The sequence below is a fragment of the Malaclemys terrapin genome, chromosome 3, assembly GCF_027887155.1.
Source record: "Malaclemys terrapin pileata isolate rMalTer1 chromosome 3, rMalTer1.hap1, whole genome shotgun sequence".
NCBI classification, from domain to species: Eukaryota; Metazoa; Chordata; order Testudines; family Emydidae; genus Malaclemys; species Malaclemys terrapin.
This window is the reverse complement of record NC_071507.1, coordinates 56,760,206-56,773,747: the sequence shown is the minus strand read 5'-3', so window position 1 is coordinate 56,773,747 and position 13,542 is coordinate 56,760,206. Positions and strand designations below refer to the sequence as shown.

Genomic DNA, 13,542 nt, shown 5'->3' with positions numbered 1-13,542 from the left:
AAAATTCTGAAATACTTACCAGAAACATCTTCAAACTAACCAGAAAAAACACTCTGTACTGGAAAACAGTTTTGGTGCATTTTCTTCATACAGCTGTTCTGTCTAAGGGTACATATACACTGGAATAAAAGACCCATGACACAGCTGCCCTGGCCCGGGCTGCAGGGCTAAAAATCGTTGTGTAGACGTTCGGGCTTGGTCTGGAACCTGGCTCTGGAACCCTCCCTCCTCACGGAGTCCCAGAGCTTGGGCTCCAGTCTGAGTCTGAACATCTACACAGCAGTTATACAGCCCTGTGATCCCAAGTTAGCTGACCCAGGCCAGCCACAGGTGTTTAATTGCTGTGTAGATGTATCCTAAAAGCTCTAGTTAAAATGACACAACTACTGTTGTTTGACTTTCAGATGTCTGTTTAGTTACATTTCTAAGCAGGCAAGAATGGTTGTCAAAACAAAGCCACTGTTTAGAAGTACAAAACATCTGAAAAGTGAATGGCTTGCACACACGGAGTATGTCTACACAAGAGCTGGAAGGTATACATTACAGCTTAAGGTGATACCTGATTGATCTAGTGCTCTTAAAAAATAGACATTTCTGTGGTACCACAAGTGATGGGAGGGGTCCATCACCCTCCATATAGTCCCATCTGAGATCTGTATGGCTCTTCGAATTGGAATTTACACTTTCTAGCTCCACTGTAGACAACCTCTGATTTCAAAATGGTTGAATGGGTTCTATGAAAAGTAGTACACCATAAAACTAGTGCTTTGGGTTTTTGTTTTTAAACAAATTGACTGAATCAGTATACCAAAATTTTGTCTCATAACATTTTATGGCAAAGTTGGGTACCTGAAAAGGGTTTTGTCTGAGGAAAAAATGAAGTAACTTTATTTTGGCAGAATGAATAACTGCATTATGGGCACCAAACTGGAGTGTTGAATGCAGAACAAAAGGAAGAAGTGTGAACTCTGTTTTCTTCATAAATACAATGTTTTTTGGCAGTTTGATAGTAGATTTATGAAGTAACATCCACACAAATAAGCTCATATGGCAAGTTTTCAGCTTTTAAAGTGTACAGTAGCATCACTTGCTTCAATCTAGATAAGACACTGAGCAGTAACTGGCCATTTTAATACTGTCAATAGCTAGATTTATTTTACTACTTAATAGTGTTTTTTTCTATAACAGAAGACTAGCATATTTGTAATTGAGTACCATCCTAGAATACCTGATCCACTTAATCCTACTCTGTAGTTTTACTACTTGAAGCATGACTATGAATGGAGGAGATTTTTAAAATACATTAAGCCTGTCAATTGAAATTATACATCTAGAATCAAATGTCCTGTCTCTTGCGGAACTCTGGAAAAACTAGGAGGGTCCTGGATGTAACCCATTCAACAGCAGCAATTTGTAACTAGGAGTACTAAAGTGGTGGTCTTGACAAGATACTATACAACCTAATTAGATACTACATTTCTTGGTTTTTAGAGGTGTTGAGTCAATGATTCACAAAGATGAAATCCTTGTGAAACTTCATAGCGAAGAATGTATTTCGCAAGCCTGACTGCTGTACTACAGTATTGTGGAGAGCCATCTGAGACTGTATTTCAGAGACTGAATATTGATCTATGGGCTAATCAGAGTTGGTTGCTGCTCTACAATATGCATGTGTAGCAGTACTCAAGAACTGCTCACATAATCACATAAATGTGCTATATCTTATTATTACACCTCTACCCTGATATAACGCTGTCCTCGGGACCCAAAAAATCTTACTGCATTATAGGTGAAACCATGTTATGTCGAACTTGCTTTGATCCGCCGGAGTGTGCAGCCCCGCCCCCCTGGAGCGCTGCTTTACCGCATTATATCTGAATTCGTTATATCGGGGTAGAGGTGTATGTAGTTTATCTAAATGTTTGTGTTTTTTGTTTTGTTTTGTTTTTTTCCCCAACCATGTTCCACCCAATAGCCTCCAGCAGCTTCTTACTACAGCTTACCAAATCCCACAGGCCTTTCGCTATGAAAGGTCATGACGATAGCATTTGTGGAGGCAGGGTTGATTTTTTTTTTTTTTTTTTTTTTTTTTTAAAGCAACTCAGATTAGCAATTTAAATCACCAAGTTGAAACCCTTGATTTTATTTAAATCAATTTTAATGAAATTTCTCATTTGTATTTATTTTCTAAAGAAAGATGCAGTCTCATTGATATAATGTTTAAAATATGTTTATTTACAACTAAATAGAGCCTTTATCCTAGATTTGGTTACACCTTTTTGATGTGTAAGAGGATACGCTACAAATACATATATTTATTTAAGCGATTATAGCATAGTATTTTCAGATTCTTGTACAGATTCTTGTACATTTTTAGTATGTTAGAAAATGAATGATATTGCTTATTTACTAGATGTAGTTTTGCTCATGATTTGTCAAGCTGCTGTTTAAACACACAACAGCATGTTAGCATCTCTTATCAAAACATGTTTCACATCTACAATTAAATGATTTATTAAACAGATTAACTGTAGTCAGTGAATCAAGCTGATTATTACAGCTCAAACTGGATAAATTTTTTAAATATGCCTGGGTGAAACTGACTGGAACTTAAGTTCCCACTTGCGTATATCTCTTGAAAAAGAGAGTTTCCTAAGTTACTTAGGCTGACCTCTTGTGCCATAATAATAAAGCTTGATCTCAAAAGTGAGATTTTTTTTTTTAACCCTGAATCTGTCTTTTATATAGAAAAGCAGCCTTTTACTCCAAAGTTTTCGATAGGGGCTCATAGATTCAGCATATCTACTTTTTATGTAAATGTGGTGAGAGGTCAGAAAATACATTAAGGCCCGAACTTATTGTGTTAAATTCAGATTTCACATTAAACAGGTTTTATTTTTAAAAAGCGAGACGTACTATAATCCTTTTTTCCTCCAAAGAAACATTTTTATCCACTCTGTTTTGAGAGCTTTTCATCATATTTGCATAAGTAATCACTGACTATTGATAATCCCTACAATTATAGGGTTTTTTTTAAAGGGGAAATATTAGGACACTTTCTAAGATTACTGTCTTTCAAAGGCTTGCTGTGTGACTTGCTGTGGTCGGATCCGGACAAAGATGTGCAAGGATGGGGCGAAAATGATCGTGGGGTCTCGTTCACTTTTGGTGCTGATGTGGTCAGTAAATTTCTGAACCGTCATGATCTGGATTTGATCTGTCGAGCTCATCAGGTACAAACTCTACCATCTTTGCTACTTTAAATCTCCACTTCTAGTCTTACTTTGAGGTATTAGGGATTGAAAGAATTATCTTCATTTATATTTAGGATATCACTTGCAGGTATCTGGATTCTGCAGAATGCATTTTCCAATCTAACATTTACAGCTTGACCAGATGTAGTTGTCTTGGTACTTCTAGAAGCACCAAATACTGGGGTGTTCCTCAGAAACCAATATCTAATTCCTGTGACCAATATTTATGAATACTTATTTCAATTTCAACAACCATGATGTCATGCATACCCTGTCCCCCACATTATGTAATTGCTGTGATTGTCTTGTTCAGTGGGAGCATATGAATATTTTACTGGAGCAATTTAGGTGCCTAGGCTTCAAGAATGGTATAGATTAGTGGCTTAAAAACCGGACTTGGAATCAAAGGCACCAAACAATACAACTTGAGCCAAAATTTAAGTGACATCTGATTTTGATGTTCTACATTTTTGGGTCTCCAACTTAACACACACATTTTCAGAGGTACTGAGCCCCTTTAAATTGTGGAAATATAAACAAAAGTATTGTATTGAAATCTGCATTCCAGAGTTGCTACCTTTATTCTGGTTCCAGTACATATATAAATTTTCCCATGGAAGAATCTATTTGCGTGATTTTGTTAAAGATTCTGAAACTGCCTAATGTAATGCTTAAGTACACAGATGACTTTAATGTTAAATGTTTCTATTCAAAAGGAATATCATTAAGCTTCGTAGGCTAAGAATTGACCTCTCTTGAGAGTGGTTCCCATCTTGGAGTTAAGTTTCATTACTTGTACTGTGTTTTTAAATTAACTTTTTCTACTTCTGGAAAATAAAAGGATGCAAGCTTTTACTGCATGTCTTGCAGTAACAAAATTTTGCACAGGCACTTTGGTTGGACACTCATGGATCTCTCTCCACTGATGCAAGTCACAGCTCTTTTCTCCTGCAGCAATAATTGTGATGGACTGTAGGTGTTTCAAGATCAGTACCTTCAGATAGCACTGCTGCCAATGTATCAGTTATTCAGGCAGTCTCTTTAAAAATATGCAGTATAGTTGTAGCATTGTTGGTCCCAGGATGTTAGAGGCAAGGTGGGTGAGGCAATATCTTTTATTAGACCAACTTCTATTGGTGAGCGAGAGAAGCATTTGAGCTACACACAGCTCTTCAGGTCTGGGAAAGGTACTCCCACCTTGCATATTGCTGTTATGCTGGAACAGATAGTTTAGTATAAAGTAGTTAGCACATACTGGAAGGAACTATTCAAGGTAGAGTAGTCAGTTAACACATGCAGTCATAGGACAGAAAAAGTGTTCGACTGTAATGATCCATAAATCCAGTGTCTCTGTTCAGCCCACTATTTTTAGTGTCTAGCAAAGTAATTAATTTTAAGCTCCCAGGCTTGTCTTCGGAAAATGTTGAGTAGTTTTCCAGTTCATGATCAAACCAGCAGACAAAGGGGTGCCATTGTAGTGCTCAACCATGATTGTGTTAACGAGGCCAACTGACAGCTCTCTGGCACCACTTATTATAAAGAACTCAAAGACCCCACACCACGATTTACCCAGAAACTTAAGCATATCATCAAATCCTTCCCCAACCAATTCCAAGAGAAACGCTACAAATTCATCCCCACTCCCCCCCCCAGTGAACTCATCCCAGGGACCTTCTACATGCTTCCCAAGATACACAAACAAGGGAACCCAGGCAGAGTCATCAGTAAACATCCCATGGCTCAATGTGAAGAAATATTGGGACCCATAGAAACTATCCTCAAACCATTCCCTGCACAAAGAGCCACCTTCCTCCAGGACATAACAGACTTCCTCCACAAACTCTGCAATATTAAAAGCCTCCCTCAGAACACCATCCACGCCACCATGGATATCACTTCCCTAAACACAGCATCTCTTACAATGATGGCATAGCTGCCTGCCTCAAATATTTACAAGACAATGGATGACCCTCAGATGCCCTCGCCAAACTCATCCATTTCATCCTCGCTCATAACAATTTTATGTTCGACAACAAACTTTGTCCAAACCATGGGAACAGCCAGGGGTGGCTCCCCAATATGTCAACCTCTTTATGGGTCACCTTGAAGATGAATTTCTGGACAAATGCACCACAAAACAAATGATATACCTGAGATACATCAATATTTTCATCCTCTGGACAGACAGCTTAAACAACCAGCACCCATCCATTAAACTCTCTCTGGAACACTCCCACAGTAGTATCTGCTTCAGCCCTACAGACAACCATATTCAAGAAACCCACAGATCGCTACACCTACCTTCATAGATCCAGTAACCACCCCAAACATATTAAGCAATCTGTTAAGTACGGCCAGGCACTCAGATACCAAGGAGTATGTCTGGGATATACACTTAAAACCATCTTCACCAAACAAGGACACTCCACCAGAGAAGTAGATTGCATCATGGAATGAGCAACCCAAATACCCCGAGAGAACCTGCTTCAATACAGAAATACCCCCCTCCCCTCCCGACCACACTCCCCCAGTTATCACCTACCACCCCACACCGGGACCCATACAGGGTCTCCTCCGACTACAACCCATAATTGAAGGGGACTCCATCCTGAAAGAGATCTTTCAGGAACCCCCACTTCTGTTTTTCAAACAATCCCCCAAGCTCTTCATCATCAGAAGCAAACTCCACACACACACACCAACTCAAAGCTGCACCAGACCCTGCCAGAACAGATGCAAAATCTTGCAGACATATCTCCTCTGCTACAATGATCAACACCCCCCACAAAACATCTTTCATGATCCATGGATCATCCTACACATGCCTGTTACAACATATGGTATATCTCATCCAGTGCACTAAATGCCCCAATAACTCTGTGGGTGAAACCAGACTATCACTGGGCTCTCAAACTCATAGGAAAATAAGACAAATAACATATCACCTGTGGGTGAACACTTATCACAAAGCAGTCCCTCTATCTGACCTATCAGGCCTCTTCCTCAAAGAAAGCCTGCACAACATTTTCAAAATACAAGTGTGGTAGCTTAAATTCATTCTTCTTCTATACACTAAAACCCATGGACTGAACAGACCGTGGATTTATGGCTGCTTATAATAATCTGTAACCTACTAACCCCCCTTTTTTTGTCCCAGGACTGCAGAGGCGTTAACAGGCCACTCTGCCTTGAATGGTTCATTTAGAATATGTGCTAACTACTTATGCTAAACTATATGTTCCATCTTGCATTTTGCTGTGATGCTGGGAGTACCTTTCCCAGACCTGAAGAAGAACTCTGTATGAGCGCGAAAGCTTGTCTCTCACCAACAGAAGTTGGTCCAATAAAAGATATGATCTCATCTACCTTGTCGCTTTAAAAACATCCTTCTAGGCATTACTGTTGCAAAATAACTTCACAATTTTATGTCTGGAATATCTTTATTGATTGTAGGCAAACAATAGTGTTAATGTAACCGTTACCCCGACAATGAGGATTAGCTGCCCATGGAAGCTATTTTATTTTAGGCATACATTACTTTCTTTCATTGCCCCATGGTATGTATGTGGTGGTGGTGGTTGTGGTGGTGGGATTCAGCCTGGAGATCTGCCTTACCTAGGTACTGGTCATTCTTGCACTATAGTTTGAGCTGAATTACTGCTTTTTCTTTAGTAAAAAGAATCATCAATGTCTCTGGCAGAAGCTAATTCTTCTAAGTACAGTAGAATCATTTTCATGAATTCTCTCTTTAGAACATGGGAATTGTAACATGTTACAGGGGTTTGTATGAATGGTACCAGAGTATAGTAAGAGAATGATATGGGATGCAGTAGTAATGTGTGGTATCTTTTAAAAATGTTCTCTAAAACATTTGTTGAATTATAAAACTACTCTTTTGTACTCAGTATAAGGTTTCCAGATATTTATCAATTGAGAGCATGGTCACCAAACTTCAAGTTTGAAAATCTTAATCAAAGTTATCAGCATGTTAGCTATAGTTGTTTTTAAGCTATATGATTTCAGATACTTAAATTTTTTCTGATTTGTCACCACAGCCCAGTGTTCTGTGTTCACCTCTCAATCATTAAATGTTGTTCCTTTCACTACCTACTTGTCACCTCCATAACATAAGCAATTGCTGCCTGCCTGAGAACTCGAGTTTAGGTCGTAGAATGAATCTAATTCCTGCAGGATTTATCGTCTCAATAGATAGCTGTATTGACTTCAACTGCCCTTTTTCTTTTCTTTTCTTTTTTTTCTTCTTCCCCCTCTCCTCCCATTAACAGGTGGTTGAAGATGGATATGAATTCTTTGCTAAACGACAGTTGGTCACCCTATTTTCAGCTCCAAATTACTGTGGAGAGTTTGATAATGCTGGAGGCATGATGAGCGTGGATGAAACTTTGATGTGTTCCTTTCAGGTATACTATGCTGCTAGATTAAAACTTAGTCAGTGTTCTTTTTTTAGTGGCTAGGTTTATAGAAACTATAAATTGGTACTCAACATGTGCCGCCAAGAGAAAATAAGCTGCAGAAGATGGTACTACATAGCAGGCTGGCATCAAACCAACTTTGCCACAGGGAGCTCTTTAAGAGGCCTGGAATTCCTGTAAATAAACTTGCCATGTTCCATAGCTGCCATATGCTAGATTCTTGTGTGCATTCTCAGTGCACATTTAGAATTGGATTTAACCTTCCTTCTGAGTCCAATTCCGGGCAGCAGAACAAATCCTTATTCAGAGATGTCCTGTACTGTGACTTCTCTCCTCAACTAGTGTTTTCTTTCTGCTTCAGACAAGTCACATACCAGCAGCTCCTGTTTTTTACCTAGATAGAACGGTCACCATCAAAAGCAGTTGGAAATGAAGTCAGTCTATAGAGAATAATATGTGGAGACATGAGTGGGATAAGGAAATAAACGGGGTGGCGAGGTTTATATTCCATGTTTTTGCTCCTCAAAAGTAATCAAAATACAGTCAAAAATTTGAATTGTCCCATTGATTCATAGTGTATGGAATGTATCTCAATTTTCATGGACTTATTAAAAATGTTTCCTTGTCTTTTTGAAAGATATTGAAACCATCTGAAAAGAAAGCCAAGTACCAGTATGGTGGATTGAATTCTGGACGTCCAGTCACTCCACCTCGTACAGCTAATCCACCGAAGAAGAGGTGAAGAAAGGAACAATGTCAAAACACCATCAGATCTATCAAGGACAAAACTCCATATTACAGTATATAATAAGTGTGCACTGTAAAACCATCCAGCCATTTGACACCCTTTATGATGTCACACGTTTAACTTAAAGAGACGGGTAAAGGATCTTTACTAATTTTTTCTAGTAGAAAGATGTGCGACACTGTATTGTAACAAGTATAGCTCCAAGTTCTAATATCCAACGTAGAGTAAAATCCAGATTTAAAAAATATCTATTGAATTACATATTCACTTATCACGGTTTTTAAAGTTGACCAACATCCCAGTTAAAACTTGATGTAATAGCTAAACCAGATGAGAGCATGATGTTCCATTTGTGTAATGTGGTCTTATTGTTGCTTGATTGCTTTTATTTTGGTTATTTTGTAGCTAGAATGATGCAAATATGGTATCTAGTCATGTTCCCTGGCGCTTTTTTTTTTTTAACGAAATACGGAAGGGGCTTTTTAGGACAGCCACTGACTTTTTTTTTTTTCTTTCCTCCCTCATTCTTTGTAATCTTGCTATTTAAATGTGTGCCCCATTGTAACAAAAAGGTGATAGGATGGTAGTGAATAAAAAAGGCAAACTATGTCTAAACTAGTGACCCAATAAAGCACCCTGACAGTCAGCATTGTTTGAGGGACAGAAAATGGTCTTGTTTTTTAACTTAAATTGCCACAGAATGGATTTGCGCACTACACTGTTTTAAATTATTGACATTACACTGTGCAGTGGCACTTCACTTAGGACTAAAACGGTATTGCCTATTAGTTGGTAACGTGATTATGTGGTACCTTGGCTTTAGGTTTTATTAGCACGAAACACCTTTGGCATGCTTAGCTTCCCAGTAACATACTATCTGCATCAAAATGCATCTTGCGTTGCTCCACAAAACATGAAGATCCATATTTGATAAGCCTTGGAAAGGTGAAGTTTTTTCATAAGAGGGTGTATTTAAATGGGTGTTAACCTACCATTCACTGATCAACTGATGGTTGAACTGTCTAATATTGCCATGTGAATGTTCTACATGATTGTAAGGCTTATGTCACTAAAGATTATATACTGGATTTTCATGATCAAAGTTCATATATTGTATAGACTTTTGCTTTGTAGTGTACTATAGTAGCAATAATTTCTGTACATGATCAAGAGTTATGCAGTATTTCTTTTCTTGTTCTCTCCTTTCTTAAGGTTCATATTGACAAATGGCAAGGTGTAAGGAAGTTATAAAGTTAGTAGTAGGGTAAAAATTGTAAGACACAGATTTGATGTTAGGATGTAACACTATTGGGTATGATTATAACAGTTTTTATTGAACATGGCAAATTTGCCAAGATTCTTTGCGGGAAGGCTTCAGATTTATACCATTCTAAATGTGCAACAGTAGATGTAAAACTCTTGACTTTAATATTGTCTTTGAAAATGTTAAATTGAGGATTCTGGCAACTTACATTTTATGAACTGGCACAGTATATAATGCAAGAGTGATTTCTGACACAGTGAAAAAGTTCTTTAAAATGGATTTAAGTCTTTTTTTCTAATTCCATTTTGTTTTAAATGCATATTTTAAATGTAGTTTTTCATTTAGTAAAAGTTGTCTAATTGATTTTGAAGTCTGTCTGGTTATTTTAAAACTCTTTTCAATTGCTACCCAGCAATTGATTTTGCTAATACTTATCTTTCTGTCCTTGAGGCAGACTGGATCAGCTGCTGTTTGGACAGTGGCTTACAGTCTTTTTTGAGGTGAGCACTGATGTTCTTTACTTGGTTCATAATGTTACAGTATCGTAATATCAGGATAGCCATACGATACTTTTCTGAGTTGATCAATGATGACTGTATCAGTTCAAGTTTGGAAAGGGTGGATTTCTGTCCAAGCACTGGTCTCCAAAATTCTCCCCCCTTCCTCTTGCCCTCCTCCCCCCCAAAAAGGGGGGAAATCACAATATCAAGTAGTGAGATTAATACTTTCAGAATCTAAGCAAAATTGGGAAATGCTTTTTGTATTCTAAAATACTGATGTCTAGAGTTGGATAGTATAGTACATTATGTGTATAATGTGCTCACTTGTGTTGCAAATGTTTCCTCGAGGTAATCTTCAGAAGAGAATTCAAGTATCTTCGAGAGTGTCTCTTAGGTGTGTTTGTTTGTTTGTTTTTTTTAATTCCTATTTCCTGTTATAATAGAAATTGAGGTAATGTTTCTCCAGGAGAAACATCATCATACACTGGTGATACCATACAAGTGAAATCTGACTGAGAGGAAGTGATTTTTAGACTGGCTACGGGGATGGACTTAACACCTGTAACTAAAATGCTAGAATAAATGGTCTGTTAGACTGAATATCCCTGCCCCATCCAAGGCTGACAGCTCCTGTTCCACATCTAAAACATTCAGCAAAAAAAGGAAAAACCAGTATTGACATTCTTGATACTTTGAGGGCAAACACAAACATAACTTTAAAAAAGTTAATGCCTGTATTCATCAAACAAGCAATTAATGTCTTAGTGCATTCTATAATGATGCAATCACATGCTTAGCAATGTTGAATATTACTTCGCATTCTTTTTTATCTTGACATGAATGAGAGGTGATGTGTAACAAATGAAATTTATCATAGATGCCCCCCCTATGCAAAAAGTAATAGTGAAAATAGAACACAACTTTTAACTGCATTGAAAGGCAAAATTTACTGAAGCAAAAGAGCTTTCAGATTTAGACCCATACATCAATGGCTTTCATAATTTCACTTGCTTAGAAATGCGTTGGGTGGTTTTCAGGTGTGGAGAATGAGTGGGATCCCAATTTTCTTGGAAGATCTGAAGGTATATGGTACCATAAAAGCACTGTCCTGACTTATGGTGAGATTTGAGGGAATTAAAGTTTCTACATTAGGAGGCTTCTAAACATTGCTATAATGAGTTAACATTTGAGTTAACCTACTAAATATTGAATTTGGGGAGCTTATTATGGTTGAGACTAGCTCACTTTTTATATCTATATATTTTTAGATCTCAAAGCATTTTACAAAGGAATGGAAATCTCCATTTTATAAATGGGCAGATTGAGGCACAGAATTCTCAAATTTAAAAAAAAAAAATGGGGAAGTGGAAAGATTTATTTCTCAATGACATTTAAGAATAAGTCACTAAAGCAGTATCTACACTATAGAAATTTGGCACGCTACCATGGTGGTTATAGCACACTTCTAATGTACATTTTGTTCACACAAGTGCTTATAATGCTATAATAAAATTTTAAGTTAGTCTTGCTTCGAGCAAGACTATACCACACTGTGGTCCACCATTGTCCATTTCCACCGGTGCAATGTTGGTATGGATAGACTGATAGTGTAACTGCCCCATAATTGGCCTATAGAGTGCCTTGGAGTGCTTAGATGGCCAGTCTGGTCTGCTTTCTGCATTTCACTTTCCAGGCATCAAGTTAGCAGCAGCCACCAACTATACAAAAAAAATATTCACTGTGGAGCAAAGCTGTGTGAAGCTTGTGCTGGGAAAACTGCAGTGATTAATTTGATTCAGATCACCTGCATGATCCAGTTGGCCAAAGGCAGACATGTGAACACTGGTCGCTGAAGAGAGGTGATTTAGGGTCAACTGAATTCTGCTCTGCAATATTTTAGTGCAGTGACGTTCAGCTAAAGGGCCAATCATACATTAGGGGAGATACTTTTGGCCTGCTCGGCTTTATTTTGTCCCAGTCAGGTAATACAGAAGAAGCAGAAACCATCCCCAAATCCCCCTCTAGGGAGTCCATCAATGTGAGTGAGGCCTTGGCAGCATATTCAGCACCTTTTATCTTCCTCCCCACAGTCTTTGGTGCAGGGATCATGTTGGGGGCAGGAAAGGTACGTGGGTAATGTGTGCTACCCTCTGGCTATCAACAGCTGGTGTATGGTTCTTGGTAACCATTTCCAGCTGGGCAGAGAATGAGCCAGTCATAACTGGGTGGTGTTGGTTTGTTTGGTTTTTTTTTTTTTTTTGCCTACAGTTTTTTGTCCCTCTTGAGTGCAGGGAGGAGGGGAAGCTGCCCATTGCTAGGGGATCCCCTGAACTCGGGCAGAGTCACTCAAGTATCTCTCTTTCCTGGGGTTCTTACAGCTTTGCAAGTGATGGTTCTGGCTGCTCCACCTTCCTCCCTCCCTCCCCAGCAAAGCAGCAGGGGAGCTGCTGATCAACTGCAGCAAGCAAGAGAGAGCAGCTTCAGTCCTCCTGGCTTGCATCTGGTAGTGCAGAGGAAGCAGTAAGAGGCAATGTCCCCTCTGCCTCCTTGTGGTCACAGGGCTGATTGACAGTTCTACTGAATTACTGGGTGCAATTCCAGAAGCACATTTTTTTTCAATTCATAATCATGACAAATTATCTTAAGTGTTACCCTCAAGGGCTGCAAGTTTGGAAACTGCTGCTTTGATGCATTGGTTCTCAAACTTGTCCAAAGAGAATGTACTAGTAGCTTGTAGCGAGCTGGCTCCTCATATACTGCTAGCTTTCCTTGTTTCTAGCTGCTAAATTGAATGAAACAGCTAGAAATATTTCTTCCATATAAACAACTTATGTAGGTGGCACAAGGATATTAGCAATTGTGAATGAAGCAAGGTGGTTCACAAATTAATCTTAAGATATGGCCTACGCTAGAAAAGATTTTTAGACGCTCTTCATGTATAGATAGGCACCACTTGGAGTGTCAAGCAGTAAAGCAAGAAGATAGAGATGGGTCTTGTATAGTAAGCCCTGGGACAATAAACTAGTCAGATTTACAGTGGAAAATTCACCCCTTTTCAAAGAGCTGGCACAAGTCCTCAGGACTTGCATTTCTGTCTAACCCAAAGTGCTTTTGGATAGCATGGAGGCATTATACGTTGTATTGGTGAGGGTCCAGGAGGATATAGACATGAACAGAAGAGACAGACCTCCCACTATCTGCAAGAAGTAAGTGAGATCCTCCACAGTAAAGACTACACACTCCTTCAGGGTTGGATTGTGGCCATTTCTGATTTGTTGGTAGATTGCTATATACCACATGCCATCTCTACCGTCTTTGTCCTAGTGAGATAGAGGGGTGAGGT

At 38.7% G+C, this 13,542-nt stretch overlaps 1 protein-coding gene across 3 annotated transcripts in view; it reads left to right on the top strand.

Annotated features, from left to right (window-relative positions):
- Nucleotides 1-10,062, top strand: part of PPP1CB (protein phosphatase 1 catalytic subunit beta) — a 49,729-nt gene extending 39,667 nt beyond the window's left edge. For all 3 annotated transcript variants that reach the window (XM_054021662.1, XM_054021663.1, XM_054021661.1), the window contains exons 6-8: nt 3,082-3,233; nt 7,541-7,675; nt 8,325-10,062. In XM_054021662.1, the coding sequence (XP_053877637.1) occupies nt 3,082-3,233; nt 7,541-7,675; nt 8,325-8,429 (392 nt within the window). In that variant the 3' untranslated portion in view covers nt 8,430-10,062. The remainder of the gene's footprint in view (nt 1-3,081; nt 3,234-7,540; nt 7,676-8,324) is intronic.
- The last annotated feature ends 3,480 nt before the right edge of the window (nt 10,063-13,542 follow it).